The sequence below is a fragment of the Pipistrellus kuhlii genome, unplaced genomic scaffold (genome assembly GCF_014108245.1).
Source record: "Pipistrellus kuhlii isolate mPipKuh1 unplaced genomic scaffold, mPipKuh1.p scaffold_m20_p_2, whole genome shotgun sequence".
In the NCBI taxonomy this organism is placed as follows: domain Eukaryota; kingdom Metazoa; phylum Chordata; class Mammalia; order Chiroptera; family Vespertilionidae; genus Pipistrellus; species Pipistrellus kuhlii.
The window spans coordinates 4030665-4057636 of NW_023425515.1; the positions used below are offsets into that span (position 1 = coordinate 4030665).

At 43.0% G+C, this 26972-nt stretch overlaps 1 protein-coding gene and 1 non-coding gene across 12 annotated transcripts in view; one reads left to right on the plus strand and one right to left on the minus strand.

Moving 5' to 3' along the window:
- Positions 1-26972, plus strand: part of PKNOX1 (PBX/knotted 1 homeobox 1) — a 54710-nt gene that overhangs the window by 25 nt on the left and 27713 nt on the right. For 9 of the 11 annotated variants that reach the window (XR_004989404.1, XM_036446699.2, XM_036446702.2 and 6 more), the window contains exons 1-5: positions 1-105; positions 17586-17654; positions 18631-18737; positions 24323-24450; positions 26733-26904. The exon at positions 1-105 is cut by the window's left edge and continues 19 nt beyond it. Coding sequence is in view for 10 of the 11 variants with exons in the window: in XM_036446699.2 (XP_036302592.1) it covers positions 18687-18737; positions 24323-24450; positions 26733-26904 (351 nt within the window). In the remaining variant the exon portion in view is untranslated. Of the gene's footprint in view, positions 106-10616; positions 11972-17585; positions 17655-18630; positions 18738-24322; positions 24451-26732; positions 26905-26972 lie in introns of those variants that run through there. The other 2 variants (XM_045585274.1, XM_036446700.2) reach the window with 2 other exon arrangements.
- On the minus strand, positions 19110-19237 carry LOC118725152. The gene has a single exon (XR_004989892.1). It is a non-coding gene; the product is annotated as a small nucleolar RNA SNORA51 (small nucleolar RNA).

Consider the following 26972-nt stretch of genomic DNA (forward strand, 5'->3'; position numbering starts at 1 on the left):
CTGTGTCGCGTGGCCTAGCGTCGGCGTGACGGTTGGACGCGGGCGCGGCACTGCGGGTCCCGATTGCTGCAGCCGCTTGTCAGTGTGATGAAGATTGGCACCCAGGTAAGCTGTCACTCAACCGCTCCGCCACCGCCGCCGCTCCGCCGCCCCGTCCCTATCAATCACGCTGGCCCGCCGGCGCCGCAGCCGCCACCCCATCGCCACCGCCTGGGTCTCCCTGGGCCGCAGCCGCCCGGGAGGGCCGCGCCGGACCCGCCGCCCGGGGCAGGGGGCGGGGAGGGGGTGCTGGTGGGGGAGGGGAGCCAGGGACTCGGGGAGGGGCGTTATCCACCGGGCGGCCGCGGGGGCGCGCCCACCTTGTTTCTCAGGGTGGGTGTACGGACGCGGAAATTTCTGGAAGCCGCCGCCGTCGCGGCCGCCGCCGCTCGGGGCCCGTTGTGAGGCGCGCGCCCTTAACCGTTCCTCACGGAGCGCGGCGCGCGCCCGGGCGGGGGCGGGGCGGGTGGGGGGCGCGCGGGCGCCGGCGGGGCGGGGCCGGCGTGAGGGGCGCGGGGGCGCGCGGGGGCGGGGCCGGCGTGAGGGCGGCGCGGCCCGGCGGTTGGTGCGGCGGCCGCGGGGGGTGCTTCGCGGGGCGGGAGGCGGGAAGATGGCGGGGGCGGCCGCCCCCGTGCGCCTCTCAGGCGGTGCGCGTCCGGCCGGCCCTGCCCGGGATCAGCGGGGGTTTGGGAGGGAGGCGAGACCGGGGGTGCGCGCCTGAGGGGGCCGGCTGCAGCCCGGCGCGGTGCAGGGCTGCGGGCCCGGGGTTCCCGTTTCTGGTGTTGGTTACGAAGGTCTCGCTTATAATAAATGGCCAACTGCAATAGTGCGTGGACGTGTCCAACTTGGTCAGGCGCTCGCCGGAATTGCACATTCCTTTTTTTATTTTTTTTATTAAGGTATTATCTGTGTATGTATCTTACCATTGCCCTCTCCCCGCCCATACATGCCCTCCCTCCCCAGAGTTTTGCGTCCATTGGTTGTACTTATATGCATGCATACGAGTCCTTCGGTTGATCTCTTATCTCCCCCAGATCTCCCTCCCCTCCCCGCTGTAATGTGACAGTCTGTTGCTTTACTATTTCTGTATCCATCTTTTTGGTCATCAGTTTATAATGTTTTTTATTATCCATAAATGAGTGAGGTCATGTGGTGTTGCTCTTTCATTGAGTGGTTTATTTCACTCGGCATGTTTAGAAGCCGCGAGTCACAGCAGAAAAATTAGGAAAGTGGAGCCCGCTTGAGTGCATCCTGGGGCCTGGGAATGCCCGGGCCGCCCTGCGACCCCAGTTAGGGTCCCCGCCTTGGGGTGTGACCTCTCAGAGCCCAGAGGCGCTGCTGGCGTGGGGGTCGCAGCTGAGGACAGAAGGCAGACGGGAGTGGGGGTGAGGGGGTGCCCTTAAGCAGATGTGCGTTTGGTGAGTTTGATCGCAGCCTTGCAACCATCCAGGGTGTATCTGACATGTCAGGTATAATTCAATTTCATAATTTAGATTGTAAGAGTTCGCTTTCTATAAAAGCTACTGTGTTTGTTTTTTTTCCTTAGTAAGTGAGCACCTTCCACTTTAGGGTAAACGAAACCTTCGGCTTTAATTGGGTATAACTATGATTTTTTCCTTTTCTTTATTTTAAACATATTTTATTGATTTTTTACAGAGAGGAAGAGAGAGGGATAGAGTTAGAAACATCGATGAGAGAGAATCATCGATCAGCTGCCTCTTGCACGCCCCCTACTGGGGATGTGCCCGCAACCAAGGTACATGCCCTTGACCGGAATCGAACCTGGGAACCTTCAGTCCGAAGGCCGACGCTCTATCCACTGAGCCAAACTATGATTTTTTTCTGGCATCGAAAAAGGAATGATGTTTACATAATGCATCATGTTGAAATGCATTATATCAGATGTTACACAGTACACGCTAGATGTTAAAAGGAAGAACTGAAGTCAGGTTTGCAGGTAGTTGTTGGTGATGCACTCGGGTCTGGCACATGGACTTGGAAGGTGGCAGACGGCACATCCCCTGCCTTTCATCGCTTTCCCCCTCATCGACTGCATCCTCCACTTACAGTGTTTGATTGGCTGCCCAGCGCGCCGTGGAGCAGAGCTCACTGCCCCTGCGCTCTTGCCCAGCAACAAAATGTGCCTCCTACTGTAGAGACTTGGAAAGGGCATCGGGGTTGGTGAAACTGGCCTGAAACAGGACTTGACAGATGAGGTTCGTGCTTGTGATTTAAGTGTCAGCAGGCTGTTAATGATGCTGAGTGCAAACATCTTGTTGGGTCCTGTCCTCTAGTTTACATCTTTCACATCTGTGTCAGTGTGTTGTAGCTTTAGAGAAGTACTTCATGAGCAGTAACATACTCCTTAGAACTTTCATTTTTGTTGCAAATGATTAAGCATTTTGGAACGGTTTAAAAGAAAATCCTGAAACTGCTGCTGATGCAAAGCATCTACCCTTGGGAGCCTTTCCTGCGTTCTCTGACAGTGAAAGCAGGACAGGTACACTGAGGGAAGCCCCCTTACAGATGGAGGTTGCCCTTACAAATCTGAGTTTTACAAAGGGTATCTTCTAGGTTTTCAGAGCTTCTCCTAGGTCTGCTGTTTCTTAAAATTAACCAGCCTAAATTAATATGCCAAAGTGGCATATTTGGCATCCCAAACTCTGTTCTTCTTCAATATAGGACATGGAAATACAGTGTAGAAAAAAATGTTGAATTGGAAATCTTTAGAATAAACGTTCCTGTGTTCAACGGGCCGCTGGGCTCTGTGTAAAGACGCTGTAGAACAGCGATCTTCAGCCTTCTCTTCTCATGGTACACTAATTACTAAAACTCTGCGGCACACCAAAAATATGCTCTTGCCAATCTGCCAAAAAATAATTGGCTTAACTTTGATTCATTCACTCCAGACAGCTATTTTCCTGGCTGTTGTCGTTTTTTATTTGACAATAAGGGGAAAGGGGCCAGTGTCCCTGACTAGTCAGGTATCGCATGTTTTAAAAATTCTTGTGGCGCACTGTTGAAAAAAATTACTGTTTTGGGTAAAATAGGATCAAGAAGAGAACCCATTATTGCTGAAATAAAGTTATCAAAATATCGAACCAAACTGGTGATGAAGTTCCTCAGGGCCCTTCATTAGCTGAATTAGTAACAGGCTGGGCACAGGCGGTAGTATTAATAATTCCTTTGCAGTGGTGAGAAGTAACTGACAATTTGGGATTTTGTAAGCAACTCTAATGCTTTGTGAAGATATTTGTGGTTTCTGCTGGAAAGCCAAGATTTAAAAAAAAAATTTTTTTAATGATTTTATTGGGAAAGGGCGAGGGAGGGAGAGAGAAACATCAAGGATGAGAGAAGCATTGATCAGCTGCCTCCTGCACACCCACACTGGGGATTGAGCCAGCAACCCACGCATGTGCCCTGACAGGGAATCGAACCGTGACCTCCTGGTTCATAGGTTGACACTCAACCACGGAGCCAAACCACCTGGGCTGGAACTCCAGGATTTAATATCTACTCTCATAATTGAGTTAGTACTAGATCTCAGCCAGAGATTATTGCAAATAAAGATATTTTTTCCTCAAACGAGTTCACAGACACCAAGTTCAGAACTTCTGCACCAGAACTCACCTTGCCCTCAGCCCATCTGTTAGTAGGAATTGTGTGTGCCGTTTTTCTTCCTAAAATGATTGTACTGATGGCAATGGGGATGAGAAATAAAAACAGTTCAAATAAGGGAACTCAGGCTGGGGCCATACAGGGTGAGGGTGAGAGAAGCTGCGAGAGCCACCTGGGGAGCCAGCAACGGTACTATCTTAGACATTGCGACAGACCACACACAGCTGTGTAAATTAGCCTTCTACAATATTTTGTACAGGCTGTGTAAAAAGACACTGGTGGGGAGGAAAACCATCCTCTTCCCTTCAAGTTCTGGCTGGACTAATAATCAAGTTAAGACAGATTAGTAGGAGAAAAGACAAATTAAAGTTTAGTAACATGTATACGCTGGAGAGACCTAGGAACACTGAGTAACTTACCAAATTGTGGAAGCCATCATCTTAAATACCACCTTCAGCTAGTGACAAAAGATGACATTGGGCTGGAGAGTCTTTATGGGAGGTTACCAGGCAAAACGCAGAAAACCAGCCTAAGGTTTTTCTGCAGATTTAAGTCCCTGCCTTCTCTGACAGTGAAAGCAGGACAGGTATAGTGAGGGAAACCCCCTTACAGATGGAGGTGACCCTTACAAATCTAATTGAGTTTTACAAAGGGTAACTTCTCCTAGGTTTTCAGAGCTTCTCCTAGGTCTGCTGTTTCTTAAATTAACCAGCTTAAAATAATCAATATGCCAAAGTGGCATATTTGGCATCCCAAACTCTGTTCTCCTTCAATATAGGACATGGAAATACAGTGTAGAAAAAATTTTGAACTGGCAATCTTTAGAATAAACATTCAAACGATGACTGACGTGATGGAAAGGCCTGGTTGCAAAGATTGTCAAATGAGGTTACTGCATCTGCCATGTTGTCCTGCCCACCAGAGTTTGAGCAGAGTCCTGCCAGCCACCAGGTGCCACAAGGCAGGCATCTTTGGCACGCCTCTGGCCCAGTAAAGCCATGTGAGGTGAGGCTAAGGGCATGTTTACTGGAAGTGCTGCTTTTCTTGTTTGCCACCTGTGGCTGACATAGAATGACTGGCCATTTAGTCAGGTCTCAGGATGGCAGGGAGCAGGCTAACTTCAAGTCCAGGAGTCTGTGGTCCAACAAGGATAAGGAAAGTCAGAATCCAGCGGGATTGCAGGCATCATCATAGTGCTGAGCCTTGGGGCCAGTTTTGGGTCTTGGCAGAGTCTGGCTGCCCACATAGGGTCTTGGCCATCCCTCTCTGTTGGACTCTAACTCTCCACTGTCTGTTCCTGCACACTGTCAATTGCATGTTCTCCACCCCCTTTTAGTTTGGGCCCAACTCTGCCGCCTCATCCTCTTCCTCTCCCTCCACCCCACCTAGGAGCTGCCTGGCCCTGTCGCCAGGAACAGATGGACTCCTGCCATCTACACAGCTGCCCCCTTTCAGCAGGGGCTGGGGCTGGGTCACTCAGAAGGGACTGTGGATTGATAGTATTGTGATTGCAGTTTCCAAAACAGTTCATTATTTTTTGCAAAAATAATGCCTCAATGAAACCTTGCTAATCTTTTAATATATGTTATATTTTTTCTAAAACATTTTATCAAGATTTGTACTTTTTGTGTTAAAAAACTAGGAATTTAATTTTGTATTTGTCTAAATTCAGTTATATGTTTTTTTTATATTAATATATATATGTTAAAGTTTTATTTCAGCAGAATTTCCTGCAGCATACTAAGTAGAAATACCTCTGCAAGCCTCTAGAGCAGCAGTAAATCATGGCACTGTTAACATTTGGGAACAGAAATGTCTGTGTGGAGGAGGTTGCTCCCTTCATTATAAGATTTTAGCAGCATTCTTGGTCCCTACATACTAGAAGCTAGTGGGACCCTAGCCCCAGTTGTAATAATAAAAATGGCTTCTGATATTGCCCAATGTCCTCTGGGGGAGAAAAGTCTCACCTGGATGAGAACTACTGATCTAGAACAGCATTTCCCAAAATGTATTGTGTAGAACCCAAGTTTAGTTGGATATGCATACATTTTTATGTATTAATCAGTTAATCTATTTTGTGTTGTGTTTTTAGCCATCATTATTATATACTAGAGGCCCAGTGCATGTATTTGTGTACTGGTGGTCTGGTCTGCGCCCTCTCGAAATCTGGGACCCCTCAGGGGATGTTGGACTGCCAGTTTCTGCCCAATCCCTTCAGGCCAGGCCAAGGGACCCTACCGGTGCACAAATCCATGCACTGGGCCTTAGTATGCATGTAAGATCTTTGGTTAATCTCTTCCCGCCCTCCCCCCTTTCCTCAGATTCTTCAGTCTGTCCCATGTTTCCCTGTCTGTGCATTGAGTATCTGCCCCCTGGTGGTCAGTGCACCTCATAGCTACTGGTCTAACAGTTGAACGGTCACTTAGGCTTTTATATATATGTATTTATATACTTACATAATATAGGTAAGTACGTTTTTTATTTTAAAAATTTATTTTCTGATTATTTTATGTCCATGCTTAATGTGGCAGAGCCTTTTGAGTATCTCGTTTTTTTAAATATTTTCTGTGTGTATTTTAGCCTCTTCTGGCCTAACAAGCTTAGTCAGATCCCAGGGGACCTAAGTGATACTTCCCCAAGCCTTGTTTGAACAATAAAGTGATTGCTTGGCAAATGCTTTCCTCAGAATGTGTTATTGGCTGAGCCCTCACTGGAATGGGGGGTGTGAATGAAGCCAGGATAGAAGAGAGGGGACAGGTGGATGACAACTCACTGAACTGTAGTGATGGACAGTTGATTGTCCTAAAAGCTATTTTGGAAAAATCTCTCTCTCTCTTTTTTTTTTTTGTATAGAATTTTACAGTTTTCTTGGATTCCTTGACAGCTTTCTTTATTAATAATATTAGCAGGTTTAGTTTGGAAAAGTATCATCAATTAAATATTCTGACAAAATATTAGCAGCCACAAAGAAGATGTCAAGATGTCGGTTGCAAATGTCTCTTGACTCTTGCTGTGTCCCCAGTCCTTTCCTGGCTCCTTAACTATCTCTCTTCCAGACAGGCAAGCCAAAGTTACCATAGGCTTCCTTGCATTACTGTCAGGGGGGTTTACCAGCTTTGGAGAGCCGCCGGGGAGCCGCCCTGCTGGGAAGGAGAGTGGCTGGGTGTGGTGGCTCCGAGCTTTCCTGCATTGGGCCTGTCTGTAGATTAAATGATTTGATGTCTCAAAACTGAGTTAGAGAGCAAATTAAAAAAAAAAAAAAAAAAAAAAAAAGTGTTGATTTCAGAGAGAGGGAAACATTGATCAGCTGCCTCCAAACCAGACATGTGCCCTGGCCTGGAATCAAATGGGTGACTTCCTGGTGCATGGGATGATGCTCAACCAACTGAACCACACTGGCCAGGCTAGAGAGTACATTTTTGATGGATAAAATAAGTTATAAACATGTCTCTTTGGACAGATATATTTTAGGCCATGAGTTGGCAAATTGTAGGCTTCTGGGCCAAGTGCCACTAGAGCCGATGTAAAGGAAAAAGAATGCACAGTAGAAATAGTATGTGGCCCACAAAGCCTAAAATACTAATTAGCTGGCTCTTTTTTAAAAAAAAATATATTTTATTGATTTTGTACAGAGAGGAAGGGAGAGAGATAGAGAGCTAGAAACATCGATGAGAGAGAGTCATCGATCAGCTGCCTCTTGGACACCCCCTACTGCGGATATACCTGCAACCAAGGTACATGCCCTTGACCAGAATCGAACCCGGGTCCCTTCATTCCCCAAGCCGACGCTCTATCCATTGAGCCAAACCGGTTTTGGCTAATTAGCTGGCTCTTTACAGAAAAGTGTGCTGACCCCTCAGCCATTTCAGCTGAAACAAATTAGTATCGGTCTGGATAAATGGAATCAAACAGCCTAAGTCTGTTGGGGAAAATATGACTAATAAAGGGGAAGATAAGATATTGTCCCTCAGTAGACTATCTTGCTGTGATTGGTATGTAATGACATCCGTGTAAAAATAGGGCCTAGGTAAATAGCTGTTAAGTCATAATTAGAATAATAAAGGAATTCATGTGAATAACTATTGAAAGCTAAATCTAGAAATCTTTGCTTTTTTTTTTTTTTTTTTTTTTTTTTTTTACCAATTCCCATTGCTTCTTTGCTTCTTTGTTTTTCCTTTTGCTGGCATTTGAGCCCTGAGAAACTCTACTTTGCTGAAGTCACTATACAGAGCTTAATTCTTTCTTATGGGTACCACCTGGTCCAGAAGCAGTTCTGAAACCCAAATACCACTGGGAAAGCAAGGATGCTTGTGTGCCGCACTCCCTGTGCTCTGGGGCTGAGGAGCACCGTGTGACTAGGCTGCTGGGGAGCAGACTAGCTGGGCTGGCAGGTACTGGGTCAGAGGTCGGGGAAAGGTGCAGGGCTATAGACAGCCACACTGGTCTTTGACTTATTAGAGCGTCTTTCTAGAAGCCACTCCCCTCTCCTCCCACTTTTTCTTTGTCTTCATCTCTCTCTCTCTTTTTTTTTTTAAGAATACATTTTATTGATTTTTTTACAGAGAGGAAGGGAAAGAGAGAGTTAGAAACATCCATGAGAGAGAAACACCGATCAGCTGCTTCCTGCACCCCCCACTGGGGATGTGCCCTCAACCAAGGTACATGCCCTTGATTGGAATCGAATCCAGGACTTTTCAGTCTGCAGGCCAATGCTTTAACCACTGAGCCAAACTGGTTTCAAACATATCTCTTTTAAAAGTGACAATTATAGTGCAGAAATGAAGATGAGCCTGGAGTGTCTTGTTTTTACCTGAAAGCAAGAAAGTTAGCAAGAATTACTAGGGTGTGTTAAAGGCTCTAGGAGGTAATTGCAGTTGCTTGCATTGGCCAAAGATGGGATAATTTTAGGGAAATATATATATATATATATATATATATATATATACACACACACACACACACACACACACACATATATATGTATATATTTATATATATTTATGTACATATGTAAATATATATTTATATATATGTATACACACACACTTTTTAAAATTTAAATTTTTTCTTTTAATGGATATTTTTCCATTGATTTTTAGAGAGAGTGGAAGGGAGAGGGAGAGACAGAGAGAAATACTGGTGTGAAAGAGACACATCAATTGGTTGCCTCCTGCATGCCCCTGATCAGGGCCAGGAACCTGCAATCAAGGTATGTGCTCTTGTCTGAAATTGAACCTGGGACTCTCCATTCTCAGGCCAAGGCTCTGTCCACTGAGCAAACTAGCTAGGGCTAATATACTTATTTTTAAAATGTTCAAACCCATGAGATCATAATGTACTGAAACAGCCTCACTGGTCACTATTGGAGAAGGATAGGGAACTAGCACATTCTGAAAATTGATAAGCAGAGGCAAAGAAGCAGCTCTTAAGAAACCCCATAAATGGGGCTGCAGTGTGGAGAACGGGTTTGGCGTGGGAAAGCTTGGCCATGGGAGACTGCTCTGAAGGCATTGCTGGGAGTTCAGACAATGGAAGGGTGATGGGGAGCTTGTTTAATTTGTGCATCATAGGATCAGGGAGGTATTTCTTTCCTTTTCAGTAACCTGTGTTCAGTGTTTTGGAGGTGCCTACTTCCAGACTTTGTCAGGAAATGCCACTTTTTCACAAGAACACCAGGCTGTCATTTTTTCCTTTGGATTTGTTAGAGTTTGCAGAGCAGAGTTACATGTGTGTGCAGCGTGGTTGTCCTTGCCATGATTGGAAGTCATTCATGATGTTTACCTGATGCATTGCCTTTTTCAATTATTCTCTTCAATGGTGTTTCTCATAGTTTGAATTGATGAAATTAACATTTGCAAACATTAAAATTGAACAGAGCTGAAACCGGTTTGGCTCAGTGGATAGAGCGTCAGCCTTTGGACTGAAAGGTCCCAGGTTCGATTCCGGTCAAGGGCATGTACCTTGGTTGCGGGCACATCCCCATTAGGGGGTGTGCAAGAGGCAGCTGATCAATGATTCTCATTGATGTTTCTAGCTCTCTATCCCTTTCTCTTCCTCTCTGTAAAAAAAATCAATAAAATATATATATATTTTAAATTGAATGGATTGTCAAATACTGTCCTGATTTTCTTACGAGTTCTACAGTTATCTTAGAAATAAAGTTATTGCATTCTTAGAAATGTGTAGAAGAAATGGGGCTTCAGAGCCAGAGTCTGACCTCACAAAGGTCTCTTAGCCTCTGTGTTCTGTAAGATGAGGACAGTGTTACACAGCATCTGCTAGAATGCTCTGGTTCCTATTAGTGGGAACCCATTAGTGGCCTAACACAACCATTTTATGGTGTTCATGGATTTGAGGCCAGAAATTGGAAAGGATGCAGTGGAAATGGCCTGTGCCTGCTCCACAAGGGTTGAGTCCTCAGCTAGCAAGACGCAGAGGCTGGGAGTGGCTTGATGACTGAGGACTGGAGTCTTGTAGAGGCATTTTCTCAAATTTGGAAGTTGATACTGGCTTTCGGCTGAAACCCAAATGCCACTGGAAAAGCAAGGAATGTTCTGAAAATTGATAAGCAGAGGGAAAGAACAACTTTTTATTTTATTTTATAGATCTTATTGATTTTCTTCAGAGATGAAGGGAGAGGGAATAGAGAGCTAGAAACATCGATGAGAGAGAAATATCGACCAGCTGCCTCCTGCACATCACCATCGGGGATGTGCTTGCAACCAAAGTACTGGAATCGAACCTGGGACCCTTCAGTCCACAGGCAGAGGCTCTATCCACGAGCCAAACCGGTTTCAGCAAGAAGCAACTCTTAAGAAACTGTGACTCTATGATGACTCTACATATGACCCGGGCTTCTTCACAGTACTGGGGTTGGAAATAGGGAAGTGTGCTTTCTCACAGCATTGCGGTGGGTGGGGGGGTGGGGGGTGGGACACTTCCTCACAGCATGGGGGCTTAGGGCATCAGCAGTAAGTGTCCAGAGAAGATAGAAGCTGCTTCACACTTACGACCCAGCCCAGGAGTCACACACTATTGCTTCCACTGCATTCTCGAGGTTCCAACTGAGTCTCTAAGGTCAGCCTTAAAAGTGTCTCATGTAGATCTTAAATATGAGAAGATATTTCTTCCCTCATTTTCCCTTTCCTACTCTCACAGCCCCGTTGTGATAATGACAGGACAAAGTGAAGATTAAACAGAACACATTTTCTGTACATTTCTGTATTAACATGGACTATATATGTAGCTAGCACTGTGACATAGAGCTTTGAGACAGTGTTCTTCCAAAGCTCGAGAGATTTTATCTTGTAAGTGCTTCTGTTTTATCCAGTCCAGGCCACCCAGAGTCAGCGTGCCCATGTTTAAACAGGAGAACACACGACTGACCACAGGTACAGTGTGTTTGAAAAACAGCACCAAAACCCGTTTCACAAGCACTCTGTAGGAATTGATTAAGAGAGATTTTTATAAAAGAATCAAATTCTAAAGTTTCCTGCATTTTTGGGGCAATTTTTCTTCAAGCCCTGGCAAATCTAGTATCTTATTTCTTCTGTCCCAATGGCCTGTTTATCTATTGTGTTGTTATATACTTTTATGTTATTTCTGTAGTCTTGAAGGATACTTTAAAATTTGCTATTTCTTAAATCTTTTAAGGGTAATTTAACTATTCATGGATCTTGATTCCACCATATACATTTTAGGATAGGTTTTTTTTGTTTGTTTGTTTCTAAACAATAGGAATTTTTATTGGAATTACAGCTGTAAGATTTATAGATAACTACATGTACCAAGAAAAACCAGTAGACTCTCCATAAACTAAAGGCCCTAGTGAAGCTGACGGGTACAAAGTTAGTCCGTACAGATTAGGGGACACTGGATCCAGCAGTCTTCCACAAAGTACAATGACAGTGGGAGATTTTTGGCAGCAGCAGGAAAAACGAACAATGTTTAGGAATTGAACCATGAGCACAGGAGACCTCTGTAGGAGAGGACCCAGGCTCTGGACTAGGGGGACTGGACACCATAGAGGTGTCTCCTGCCCACATTAACCTATCAGGACTTTTTCGGCATTGGTATAAAGGTGTTTCTGGTTTTGTCTGCTGCTCATCCCAAGCACTTACAACACAGCCCACATGGAGACCTGCAGTAAATCTTTGTGGACTGGATGACGGGCACAAAGCTAACAAGTCGTGGGCCCTGCCTTTCAGTTGGCAGGCTACTGTGAGACTTTATGCTGCTCCTGGATCTAACCACCGCGCTGATGACTGATGGTGGGTGACTGTAGTCGATTTCACTGTTTCTCTGTGGATGACATGTAGGTTCTGTTTCCATTTTTTATTAATATGGATAAAAAACACTAGCATCTAGCTTTCCTTGCCATGTTTAATACCCTTTCAAATGAGACTTTTGAGCACAAAAAAAGTAATTTGAGGTTATTTAAAAATCAACATTTATGAAGGCCACAAAGTTACAGGCTTATTCTGTATACCTTTATATCTTTATGTAGAATTTGCAGGCTTTTTGTTTTCTTTATGAATTTAGTATATTTTAACCGAACTTTGCCCTTAAGGCAGCCTTTGATCAACTCAAGGTGATCCGACTAAATATACCATTTTTAATGATCAGTCCCAGTCATAACATACACAGTTGGAATCATAATTTTAAGTTTAGTGGATTTGATTTTCATTTAAGCACCTTATATATCTGACCAAACATGTAAAACCTTCTCAGGTATGCCTAATAATTTAAAGTTATATTTATAGTGAATCTCATGTTCTCAAGCTTTTCAATCCTGTCTACCAGGCGGTGAGCTTCATGGTCAGAAACTTGGTTTTGTTCACTGTTGTAATCCCAGGACCAGTATTTGTATAAATGATAAACTTGTGTAAATGAATAAATGTTTGCAATCTTCATTAATTTCTCTCTTATACCTTTTCACTGAAAAAGAAATTATGTCTAAAATCAATAATGCAATTATACATTTTAAGTTAAAATCAAGGCTAAATTTTAAGATTAATTTGTCACATTTTCTTAACTATTAAAGCACCTTAAATGTCAAATACATAGATTATTATGAACACCAAAATATTAAAGTCTGAATCTTTCACAGGGTTTAATGATACCGTTAAAGCACTAAGTCATCTCAGACAATAGCGGGCAGACCACGCTGGCCAGAGAGCTGTGACCGGGCAGAGAGATGAGACCTTGCCAACTTCAGGGCCTTCTTCTGACCTGCGTACTACCCCTTCTTTTCTAGTCTCTTTGAGCTTCTGAGCCAGCTGGAACCTTCCCAGATTCATCCATATTGTCTGAGCAGGAAACACGTCACCACTGGATCAGTTTCAGCCAATCGTTTATATCTGGGCCTTTTTTGATAAACTTCTCTTATTCCAGTCAGCCTAGACAAGAAAGCTTAAAATACTAAAATTTCATACCGGGCCACTAGTATTATGCTAAAGAAAGATGAATTTTGTTGACCATCATCCTTGGGTCAGATGCTTTCAGTTATTTTCCAGTTGATGATAGGTATCAGTTAGTCACTCAGATTCTGTCTTGGGCCTGTTTGAGCCAGCAACCTGAGGGTCTATAGCTGAGCAGATCGACAGAGGCCTTGACCAGAGCTGAATGCCAACTCTTAGATTTGGTCCATATTTCATATTTTTGTCTGCCTTAAAGGTCATAGCCAGAATGCTACAGTCTCTGGTTGATTGAAGAAGAATGCGATATTTTTTCATGACTGACTGTACATATAGTCACATTATTTTCCAAACTAGTCATGCATTTTGTGAATTCTAGGACTCTTTCAAAGTTCCAAGTTTTACTTCATCTTTGCTGGCAGTATAGTTGTTTTAAATTTAATAATTGCTAGATAAAAAATATATTATTTTAAAATTGCATATTCGCATTTTTTAATTACTAATGAGTTTTACTATTTCTGTACATGAATAGTAGAAAGTTGTGCTTATTTCATTTGTATTAGTCTAGCTGGAACTCTTGAAAGGGTACCAAAGTGACAACTTCAACAAATTATCATTGGGTGAAACTTGTATAAATAATATTCTATGTCTGACCCTTGAATACCATGTTATTATGAGTACATTGGGTTTGCAATTCTTTGACTTCGATTTTAGAGCCCCAAGTGATGTTAGGAAATTAAGGCACTGTTGTTTGAATTTGAACATAATAGATACTTACTTTCTGTGTAATGGGGGGGAAGAAATGGGGATTGATTGATCCTTCAACTCAGGTTAGCTGTTGGTTTTTATGTAATGCCCATTAAAACATATTATGATAGCCGAAGCCGGTTTGGCTCAGTGGATAGAGCGTCGGTCTGCAGACTGAAAGGTCCCAGGTTCAATTCCGGTCAAGGGCATATACGTTGGTTGCAGGCACATCCCCGGTAGGGGGTGTGCAAGAGGCAGCTGGTCGATGTTTCTTTCATCGACATTTCTAGCTCTCTATCTCTCTCCCTTTCTCTCTGTTAAAAATCAATAAAATATATTTCAAACAAACAAACAAACAAAAAAACATATTATGATAAAGCCCTGACTGATTTGGCTCAGTGGATAGAGTATCGGCCTGCAGATTTAAGGGTCCCAGGTTCGATTCCAGTCAAGGGCATGTATCTTGGTTGTGGGCACATCCCCAGTAGGGGGTGTGCAGGAGGCAGCTGACCAATGTTTCTCTCTCACTGATGTTTCTAACTATCCCTCTCCCTTCCTCTCTGTAAAAAATCAATAAAATATATTTTTTGAAAAGAAAAACATCCTATCTAATAAAGAGGGAATATACAAATTGACCATTATGTCATCACAAAGATAGTGGCACCCATAGCCACAAAATGGTGGTGCCCAGTTCCCTCAGCCCCCCCAGAGTCCCACAGTCCTTTCAGCCCAGCTGTAGGGGGGAAGAGAGGGTGGCAGATGCATAGTGTGGCCGGCCCTGCCCTTGTGCAGGCAAACCTCGGATGTCAACTGCCCAGCTGCCCAGGGCCGCCCAAGGCTCAGGTAACCAGGGCAGACTGAGGCTTGCACTGCTGGCAGTGGCAGCAGCAAAGGTGTGATGGGGGCGTCGCCTTCCCCTGCTTGCTGGGTCGCCTCCCACCCCTGAGGGCTCCCGGACTGTGAGAGGGGTCAGGCCAGGCTGAGGGAATTTTCATGCACCAGGCCACTAGTATTATGCTAAAGAAAGATGAATTTTGTTGACCATCATCCTTAGGTCAGATGCTTTCAGTTATTTTCCAGTTGATGATAGGTATTAGTCACTCAGATTCTGTCTTGGGCCTGCTTGAGCCAGCAATCTGAGGGTCTATAGCTGAGCAGATCGACAGAGGCCTTGACCAGAGCTGAATGCCAACTCCTAACCCCAAGAAGTCTGTTGAGATGAGCCCTGTGAATTCTGCTAAGACTTGTTTGCCTGCCGTCTTGCAGGCACCAATCGCATTGCTTATATTATATTATATTATATTATATTATATTATATTATATTATATTATATTATGCTAGAGTGGAATTTGGAAAGGAGTTCCACAAATTATGAGCAACAAATTTGCAAATGGCTCTTTCATGTGGTGGCACTGGTTGTAATATCTACACACACACACACACACACACACACACACACACACACCCCTACCTGTTGGCAGCGATCTTGAGCAGATGGTGCCATCTGCTGATAACTTCTCTCCAGCTTCTTTGATGTTCTTTAGGAATATTGGTCACCATGGTACTCTGCCTGTGTGTTTACTGGACAATATACTATAGTTATATAGAATTTCCTTTTTTTAAATTCCTCATGTGGTGTTTTGTTGTAGAGAGAGCACATATTTTCAAAACTTTTGACAGAAATTTCAAAGTTTCCCTTTAGAATAGCTGTACTGGTTTGTATCAGATATTGAAATTTTAAGCAGTTTTGATAGAGGGACTGCAAATCTATATATTTTTAAAATAAAATTCTGACACACATCCCCCCCCCCAGTATTTATTACAGGCATTAAGACACAAAAGGTTAAAAGAGAAGAGTCATCCTCTACCACCTCCACTCAGCAGTTGTTGAGTTTGGCCACAATTTGTATAAGTTGTGTGTGTGCTCTTACCATTTAAAGTAAACTTTGGAGGCCCTGACCGGGTAGTTCAATTGGTTAGAACGTCATCCCAATACGCAAAGGTAGGCAGATTTAATTTCAGGTCAGGAAACATATACAAGAAGCAACCAATGACTGCATAAAATAACAAATCAGTGTTTCTCTTCCAGCTCTCTCTCTAAACAAAGTTTTCTTAAATCAAAATTTAAAAAAAAAACACAAAAAACTGTAGATACATAACCATACCCCTAAACATCTTAGCCCTGGCTCTTCAAAACAAAGATGTTTCCATTAGCATACAGCATCATCACACCATCTTAACACTCAGTCTCTCATGCTGACTTAAATCAACTTTATTTCTTATATATATATATAAATAAAGTTTATATATAATATAAGCTTTTCAGACTGAAAGATGAATTAGCCAACTTTCTAGGATATAGTGGAATTTATTATAGGGTAATTTTCTTATGGGAAGATTAGCAGTTTTGTGCAAATTATATAATCCCCCCCCCTTTCCCAAGACACCTGTTACTGCACTGTTTTTATAATATAACTCAGGTACTAATGATTGACAAGACAATGGGACAAATAATGCAGTAGCAATAGGAGCCATCCCTCCTGGTGGTAGACACTGTCACCAGTTTGATATATATTTCGGTAGTCGACCTGGCCATTACTAACAAAAGTGTTTATGGTTACACTTTAGGGAATGCAGATAATCATTAACTAGAAGGCTTTGATATGCTTATTAAAGACAGGTTGGTCAAAGCCACAGCATGAAAGGACATGAAAATGAAGATCATATTTGTTCACACCTACATCCATGCAATGGATTCTCTCCCCTCCCCCTGTGTCGCTGCTCAGCCTTTCTGTTCCTTCACCCTCAGCTGTATTAACATGGCTGACTTCTCCTCAGTCCTCCTCCTCCCCCCATGTGAGTGGCATCTCAGTTCACTCTTGCCCTGCTGGCTGCCACTCCTCATCCTGGGTTCCCTCTTTCCAGCTTTCTTACATGGCCCACCTCCTCTCTCTTCCTGGGTGGTCTCATGCAGTTTGGTGGCTTTACCTACTGCCTTAGGGTCCTGGGGTTGCCTTAACCAAGCCCTACTAACTGGGTGGATGAAAACAGGAATGGATTCTCTCAGGGTCCTGGTGGCCAAACCTGAAATCAAGGTGCTGATGGGGCCACACTTCCTCTGAAGGCTCAGGCCTTCTCCCACCTGGTGGCTGTGTGTTCTTGGCTTATAGCAGCACTGCTCCAATCTCTGTCTCCAGTTTATATAGCCTTCCCCTCAGTTATGTCTCGGGTCTTTTTCTCCTTCCTCTTTTTTAAAAATAATTTTTAAAATATTATACAATATGTTTTTTAATTGATTTCTTTAGAGAGAGGAAGGGACGGGGGGAAAGAGAAGTATCGATGAGAGAGAACTATTAACTGTCTACCTCCTGCATGCCCCCTTACTGGGGATCGAGCCTGCAACCTGGGCATGTGCCCTGACTGGGAATTGAGCAGTGACCTCTTGAAGCATGGGATGACGCTCAACCAACTGAACCACACTGCTGGGCTTCTCCCCCCTCTTAAAGGTTATCAGTCATGGGATCCTGATCCTCCCCTCAAACCAGGATGATCTTATCTCAAGATCCTTAATCACATCTGTAAAGACCCTGTTCCAGATAAGGTCCTGTTCACAGGGACTGGGGGTTAGGGTGGGTGTATCTTGGAGGGCACAGTGTGACCCCCTTTGCACATGTAAACCATACTGATGATTACTGAGTTTATATTTCTTGGATTTCTGAGAAGTATCTCACACCTAAAATGTCCTGACTTGCTTTCTCTTCCCAGGCCATAGAACCTGTTCCTCACCATCTGCTCTTTACTGGGACATGCAGCTCTGCTCTGCAAGTTGCTCAGGTGGGAACTTTGGATGCTTCCTTGACCCCGCTTCTACACCTGACCCCAGGCCATCTGCAAACCCTGTGCTCTCAGTCCCCCTTGTCCACATGGTCCCCTGCCTGTCCATGGCAGTACTTCCCCACCCTCCGTGTGTTCCCCAGTCACATAGCCTGTCCTTCACAGTCAGAGGGACCCTCCTCAGACATAAGTTTGCTCAGACCCTCTCAGGAACACCAGTCTGCACCACGGCCCATGAGTCTGTGTGAACTGGTTCTGTGTCTCCACTCCCTTAGCTTCACTCCTCCTTCACCACTCTGCTCAGGCACATAGGCTGACCCATGTTTCTCCCAGGCATTATCAGTAACTCTGCCCCCCAGTCATTCTCTCTCCCCGCCCGGTTTTCTTCCTCTCAGCATCTTCGGACACTTTACCTGTGTGTTGCCAGGAAAACAAACCATGATTCCCATCTCCGTGTTACAGACAGATGTTAGAAGGCTGCCAGCTCAGCTCCCTGAGCACACCTTTGTCATTCCAGGCTGAGCTCCAGTCTCCCTGTCTCAGCAGCCCCGATCAAGCCATTGAGGTCTCAGTACCAGTATTTCCTCAGAGAGCCTGCCCTGCCACACGTCAGGGAGCCCCTTCACCCATCTCTGCTCTGACACCCTGTGTGCTGCCTGGCCTTCCTCGTGACCTCGTCTGCCAGGAAAGCAGGGCCTCCCTAGAACAGTGTCCTTCCTGCATGTTTAGACATTCACTAATGAATGAGTAAATCCAAATGACTGAAAAGAATGTTAGCAAGTCAGGCCCTGTGTAAGAATAAACGTGACGTCCCAGTACATAGGATGATGCTGAGTAGGTTTGGCGTAAGGACAGGTTTGTTTATTTTTCTTCATATAAAAATATATATTTAAAAACTTCCATGGATGTTGTGGAGTAGGGAGGGCAAAAATGCACTGCAATTGTTAACTGATGCTTTTCTGCTTTTATTTTTCAGATACCACTTGCTTTTGACTCAAGATGATTTGATGTCTTATAATAAAGTTATTAACCATGATGGCTACACAGACATTAAGCATAGACAGTTATCAAGATGGGCAACAAGTGAGAGCTTAGATTTTTATTCTGTGTTTCAATTCAGTCAGTCAACTTGGTACTAAAACACAAGCAATGCTTTGCATATTAATAGTTCAACTTCCATGAGACTGCAGGTCCAATTTTAATGTTACTCATTTAATATATGTCCAAATTATTTTTAAATAATACCAAGATTCCTAGTAATTTTGACTCCCCTAAATCATACTTTCTTGGGCATTTGTCTTTCTTTCTTTCTTTCTTTCTTTTTTTTTTTTTTTTTTTAATAGAGCCACAGTCACTCCCTGGCCCAGCTACCCTGGCCCCAAAACCTACAGCCTCAGCTCTCTCCACATCTGCTCTTTGCCTGAAAGTGAAAGAAAGTCAAATTCCAAATCTTATCTCCGTTCCCCTATTCACAGTACAGACCAGGCAAAGGGCCTGCGCTGAGCTGGATGTGTGTGGAGTAGGTTTACTCTGCCTCCTCTTTCTGTGCAGTCAGTGTATGAACACAGCCTGGGGCCCTGGCCTGCTAGCTCAGTTGGTTAGAGTGAAGTCCTGATATGCCAAGGTTGCAGGTTCGACCTTGGTTCAGGGCACATTCAAGAAGCAACCAATGAGTACATAAATAGTGGAACAGCAAAATTGATGTTTCTCTTCCTTCTTCTCTCTAAAAGATAAAAAATAAAAAGAGCACATACACCTGAAACCGGTTTGGCTCAGTGGATAGAGCATCGGCCTGTGGACGGGAAGGTCCCAAGTTCGATTCCGGTCAAGGGCATGTACCTTGGTTGTGGGCACATCCCCAGTAGGGGATGTGCAAGAGGCAGCTGATTGATGACTCTCTCTCATCGATGTTTCTAACTCTATCTCTCTCTCTTCCTCTCTATAAAAAAAAATCAATAAAATATATATTAAAACAACAACAACATACAGTCTGTGGTCAGCACCAGAGGCCTAGGAATTTGCCATTTTTATGTCAGTGTTAGCAGGGCCAGTGATGAACCTGCAACCCAGGTACTTGCCCTTGACTGGGAATCAAACCTGTGACCCTTCAGTGTGTGGGCTGGCACTCTAACCACTGGACCACCAGCCAAGGCATGGGTATGGTTTCTTCTTTTAAATATACACTGAGTGGACAGATTATTATGATCTCTGAACGCATAATAATCTGGCCACTCGGTGTATGTGTGTGTGTATATATATATATATACACACACACACACACACACACACACACACACACACACATACACACACACATATATAAAAAATATATATTTTCATACACCGAGCTTCATATATATATTAGCCCAGTGCATGAATTCATGCATGGGTGGGTCCAGCCAGCCTGGCCATGGGGAGGGGACATGGGCGGTTGGCTGGCCTGCCTGCTGGTCAAACACCTGGTTGTGGGGACAGTTTGCATATTAGCCTTTTATTATATGGGATATACACTGAATGGCCAGATTATTTTGTGTTCAGAGATCATAATATGGCCACTCAGCGTATACAGGCAGTCCCCGGGTTACATCAGACTTGGCTTACGTTGTTTCATGGTTATATTGCCATCTCCATTTATTTATTAAAAAAAAAAAATGTTCTGTCATTTCAGTGTATGTACATATGTGCTTTATGTTTATTTACCACAAGTAAAGGTCAGTAATTGTTATCTTTTAAATTTTTTTTACTATTTCACTTCATTGCTCCTGTGCATCTGCTCCATTTGGGTGATGTAGGTGCTTATGTAGGTGGGTTCTGACTTTAATGAAAATCGAATTACATTGCGCCCTAGGAACAGATCTCCGACGTAACCCAAGGACTGTATTGATTTCAGAGAGGAAGGGAGAGTGAGAGAGATAGAAACATCAACCATGAGAAAGAACCATTAATTCGCTACTTCTTACATACCCTCTACCGGCATGTGCCCTGACCAGGAACCAAATTGTGACCTCCTTATTTATAGGTAGGCACTCAACCATTGAGCCACACTGGCTGGGATGTGGTGGCTTCTTGACAGCCCTCCCACTATCTGTAAGTTGTAGTTTTACTGAAGCTACCCTGGTGTTTTATGCTCTGTAACCTGGAGGAATTGGGAAAGAGGGTGCTTACTGAGTCCTGTGCAGCCTCTCCTGGGACACCTGAAGTTTGAGGAATGCTCTGTGTGCTTCCAGAGGGGCCATTCCCTCTTTTTCTCAGGAACTTGGGAGCTGATTTCCATTGGAGACATTCAGCTCTGTCTTTGCTTCCCACTAACTCATAGTCAGGAGGCAGGAACAGAATGCCCATGCCAGGAGCTCTCCTCACCCTCCTTGAAGATTTATTTGTTTGTTTGTTTTTGTTAATCCTCACACCTGAGGATATTTTTTTCATTGATATTTAGAGTGAGAGGAAGGAAAGGGGAGAGACAGAGAAACATTGATGAGAAAGAGAGAGACACATCAGTTACCGTATTTTTCGGACCATAAGACGCTCCGGACCATAAGACGCACCAGTTTTTAGAGAAGGGAAATGAAGAAAAAAAGATTCTGAAACAAATAGTGTCCTAAAATATTTTATGTGCATTAAAACCCAACATCACAGTCATAAACACATGTAATCAACCCTGTAAAGTAAACAGCAGCATTTAGAACCATTTTAGAGCCGGGCAAGCACGCAGAGAACACACAGAGCCGGGCAAGTAAAAAAACTTTTTTTTTAAAGTATATGTGTAGGCTATATTTACACATATAGCTTACACAGGGACTTTTTCCCCCCACTTCTGGTGGGAAAAAAGTGCGTCTTATGGTCCGAAAAATACGGTAGTTGCCTCCTGCACACACCCCGACCAGAGACGGAACCTGCAACCGAGGTACATGCCCTTGACCAGAATGGAACTCGGGACACTGCAGTCCCTGGGCTGATGTTCTGTCCACTGAACCAAACCAGGTAGGGCCTCCTAGAGCAGTAGTCACCAACCTTTCGGACCTCATGGACCACCGATTGGCGACCACTGTTCTAGAGGAATTTAGTGAATATGACCAATCGATCAAATCTGGGTAGAGTCAACTCACCGTAGGAAGTCACAGCCCCCCTCCCCCCATCGGTGAGGCTCCATGTGGGCTTCTGGTGGGCGGTTGTGACCTGAGTCTGGCCCCCAGCCTTGCTGATTCATTTCTTTTCCTTGGTGGCCAGTTTTGCCCCACTTCTGATGTAGTTGCCATTGCTTTTGCAGGTTTTAAAATCTTTTTAAGTGCTTTTGCTTCCTATAGGAATTGAGGTAGAGAATTCTGTTTCAGCCTGCTCTTTTCACATGTAAGTCCTTTGATATTTCCAAGTGACTAATCTAGTGATGACTCCTCCTCTCTCCTTGCTGAGGCCTGGCCTTATCACCCCCTTCCTCATTGCCTGGCACTCAGATCCCAGGTCTCCTGCAACCTCCCCTTAGTGCACTCACCTCTGCCTTTTTTACTCCTGGGCACCTCTCTGCCTGTGGCCCTAGCTCTTCCCTTCCCTTTTCCTCCCGCCTCCCTCAGCAGCAGCGTGGTGAGCTCCTTCCTTTTCTGCGGGTCTTTGCCTGCATCGCACCTTTCTTCAAAGACTTTCCTGCCTGCCCTCGTTACCTCTGCAGCTTTCTCTGATCGTCTCTCCTTCCAGCAATGATCACCTTCTGACATGTGCTGTTAAATGATAGCGTTCTGTGCTTACCCTGTCTTCTTCCCTGTCTGGTGCCTGAGGCAGCGAGAATGCAGTGCAGTGCCAGGCACAGTGGGGAGGGAGTGGGGAGGTGAAGGGTAGTGAACCCCTTGATTTTAATAGCTAAGCCAGTGGTCGGCAAACTCATTAATCAACAGAGCCAAATATCATCGGTACAATGATTGAAATTTCTTTTGAGAGCCAATTTTTTTAAACTTCTACTAACACCTCTTCTTCAAAATAGACTTGTCACGGCTGTGGCATTTTGTGGAGGAGCCACATTCAAGGGGCCAAAGAGCTGCATGTGGCTCTCCAATCACAGTTTGCCAACCATGGAGCTAAGCACTTCCCTATGACACAGAAAACTCTTTGAAAAAAATTGTTTTGGTGTGTTTTTTTTTTAGAGAGAGGAAGGGAGAGACAGACATTGATCTGTTCCACCCATTTATGCACTCATTGGTTGGTTCTTATATGTGCCCTGATTGGGGATCCAATTAGCTTATTAGAATGACACTCTTAGCTAACTGAGCTTCCTGGCCAGGGCGAGAACATAGGCACTTATTATTCAGTGTACATATGCCAAATTTACTTAACCGTTCCCGTGAGGTTGAACATTGATTCTTTCACAGTCATTAAAAAAGAAACCTTGAAATAGATCTCTTAAGGCTTTTTTATAATACTGTCAGATTTCCCCCCCAAAAAGACTGAGCGGGCGTTAGTTCATTGCTTTAGTGTTTTGTTTTATTTTTTTAAGAGAGAATGACAATTTCCCAGGTAAACTGTGCCATTTAAAGGCACCAGCATGGATTGTCACTCTGGACTGTTGGAAAGGCTGGATCTCAGGACTGCTTCCTTAGCCACAGCCCCTGGCTGTCAGGGAGGGATCATGGTGGGGTTCTCCCGTCTCTTGGGGATGAGTCCCCACCCCAGTGCACCCAACGTGCTGCTTCCTTGAGGGCAGAGGAATGGCAGCTAGGGCTGCGCAGGGGGCGGCAATCTGCTCATGGATAATTACAAGTGTTCTGCAGCAGTTCTGTTTTATATTTTTTGTAAACTCAATTCTTTACTTTTAAGAATTTTAAATACTTTTTACCTAACTTACAAACAACATCACTAGTTTAAAGCAATTTAAATGATAATATCTTTTTTAGAAATATATTTTATTGATTTTTCACAGAGAGGAAGGGAGAGGGATAGAGAGATAGAAACATCGATGAGAGAGAAACATCGACCAGCTGCCTCCTGCACATCGCCCACCAGAGATGTGCCCGCAACCAATCTACATGCCCTTGACCTGAATCGAACCTGGGACCCTTCAGTCCACAGACTGACGCTTTATCCACTGAGCCAAACCGGTTTCTGCTAAATGATAATATCTTAAAAACTTCCTCTTATTTTTGATACTATTTCTTTAAACACAGCTGGTTTTTATTTCCTGAATAGAGTGACTTTTTAAAAGAATTATAGTTTATGTATTCCTGAAGTTTAAGCATAGATAGGGGAGAATTTCAGGCCTGGCAGAGATATGTAGCATATTGGATATGAGTTGTTTTTATGACGAGAGAAGCTTGGACAATTTTGTTTTCTCTTGCTGCAGTATTATCCAGACAGTAAGGTTGCATATGGACCAATTCCCTTCAGTAATGTCTGGTTGTTGTGATTTTGAAAATCATAAGCATTTCACATATATCAATCCTTTTTATTTTTAAGTTATTTGGAAATTTGATCTTTGGCCTTATTTATTTATTTTATTTTTTATTTATTATTTATTTTGGGTTGTGTGTTTTTCTAAACTCCATTAGAAAGGAGTTTGTGGGTGGTATTTATATTGTTGCCAATCACACAGCTGGCAGTTACCCTTCCCATTGCTTTCCTGTTAGAACACTTAATAGCAGTTTGTTTCTTGTTTAGTAACAAAAAGTATCCTCTTCCCTTCACAGATACAAGTAGTAACAGAGTTAAAAACGGAGCAAGATCCCAACTGCTCTGAACCTGATGTGGAAGGAGTGAGCCCTCCCCCTGTGGGGTCCCAGACACCGATGGATGCAGACAAGCAGGCCATTTATAGGTAGCGAAGAGATGTGAAGCATGTGGGTTTAAGAGGAATAACGAGGGTAGAACACCTTGTTAAAGGGAACGTTAGAGCTATTAGCTAGGCAGAGTAAGATATGTTGTGGTAACTACTGGGGTGAAGATTTTTTCAGATTAAGATATTATTTCTAATATATTTCTTTAAAAAAGTTTTGTAACATAAATCACATTTTAGTTCACCTTGTGAAAAATAATATTCAGGCCCAGATGATTTTACTGAAGAATCCTACCAACCTTATGAGAAAAAAGCAGCATGTCTAAACAATCTTATCCAGAAAATAGAAGATGAAGACCACTTCCCAATTCATTTTACAAACTGAGCAACACTCTGGTACCATAGCAATCCCAAAAAATTCACAGACGAGTATGCCTCATGAATTTGGACATAAAATCATCAATAAAATAGTAGGAAATTGAATCCAGCCACAAAAATAATAGAATAATATATAATGACCAAGTGGAGTTTATGCCAGGAATGCAAGACTAGTTCACTGTTCAAAGATCAACCAATGAGATTCACAGTGTGATCATATCAAGTGATGCAGGGAAGCATTTAACAAAATCAAGAGCTAATTATTATTTAAAACTGTCAGCAAAGGGGAACTTTCTTAACTTGATGAAGGGCAACTACAAAACCCCATAGCTCACATCAGACTTGATGGTGAAAGATTAAATACTTTCCCCTAAGATTGGCAATGAAAGATTGGCAATAAAAAGATGAACTCTTTTTATTCAACACTGTAATAAAAGTCCTAACCAGGGCAGTAAGACAAGAAAAAGATTAAAGGGAAGAAAAAAAACTTGCTCAATACACAAATGACATGATTATCAACAGAAAATTCCAGCATCTACCAAAAGACTTCCAGGTACATAGTTAATTTAATAAGGTAACAGGTTACATGTGTAACACACCAACACCAACCCTATTTCTATACCTGTAACATACAAATGGAAACAGAAAACAAAAAGAGAGTACATTTACCAGAATTCAAAAAAACTTAGATATAAATCATACCTATAAAATGTTGATACAAGCAAATCAAAGACAACCTAATAAATGGCAGGGCATACCATGTTTATGGATTCAAAGATTCAATATAATACAGATGTCTGTTCTCCTAAAATCAGGCTATAGACTTAATACAATTCCAATTAAGTTTTATCAGGATATTTTTGTGCATATAGACAAGTTCATTCTATATTTTATATAGAAGTCAGAAGAACTAGATCAACTAAAATTTGAAAAAGAATAAAGGAGGAATCAAATCTATTTGATCTTAAGACTTGCTATCATGTTACAGTAATTAAGACATTGTGATATTTGTGAAGGGATAGATACACATAGATCAATGCCACAGAGAGAATTCAGAAATAAATCTATACAAATATGATTTGATCTTTAGCTAAGGTGTGAAAACAATTCAATAAGAGAAAAGGTAGACTTTTGGACAGATGGTGTTAGAACAATAGGATATCTATATTCAGAAAAGACCCTTGACCTACTTTGACATCTTATACAAAAAGTTACTCAAAATGGACTATCGACCTAAATGTAAATTTTAAAAATGTAAAATTGGTACATGCATATAATGGATATTATTTGGTCATAAAAAAGGAATGAGTTACTGATACCTGTTACAGCATCCATAAATCTTGAACACATGCTAAATGAAAGATGCCAGACACAAAAGATCTCATATATATATATATATAGAAGGCTAATATGCAAATTGTCCTCTTGGGAGACTGGAGTTTAACTACTCTCTATGATATGCACTGAGCACCAGGGGCCAGCAGCCAGAAGGCCCTGATTGGTGCTGACCAGCCAAGCCTAGGGACCCTACCCCTGTATGAATCTCGTGCACCGGGCCTCTAGTGTTATATGAAATGTCTAGAACTGGCAAATCTATAGAGACAAAAAACAGATTAGTGGTGGCCTAGGGATGGGACTTAGGGGTAAAATAATGTAAACTGCTAATGGCTACAGAGTTTCTTTGGGGGGATGATGAAAATGTTCTAAAATTGATTGTGATGGTTGCACAACTTTGTGAATGTACTAAAAACCGTTGAAAGACTATACTTTCAGGGATCATTTCTATCGTTCGCTAAAAACCGTTGAGTTGTAAACTTTGAAGAGATAAATTATATATTACATCAATTATATTTCAATGAAGTCGATGTGTCAAATAATGTGTACATATGTACATACCAAGCATTCTCATGCCATGTGTAGAGTGTGCATTTTTTTCTTTCCCCCAGGCACCCACTCTTTCCTTTATTGGCTTTGTTGTTTGAGAAATGCGAGCAGTCCACACAGGGCTCAGAAGGCACAACTTCCGCCAGTTTTGACGTGGACATTGAACATTTTGTAAGGAAGCAAGAGAAGGAAGGAAAACCCTTCTTTTGTGAAGACCCAGAAACTGACAATTTAGTGAGTAAATTAATGTGGCTTTTTTTATTTCTTCCAAATTTAAAATCTGTTCAATAAATTTTAAACTT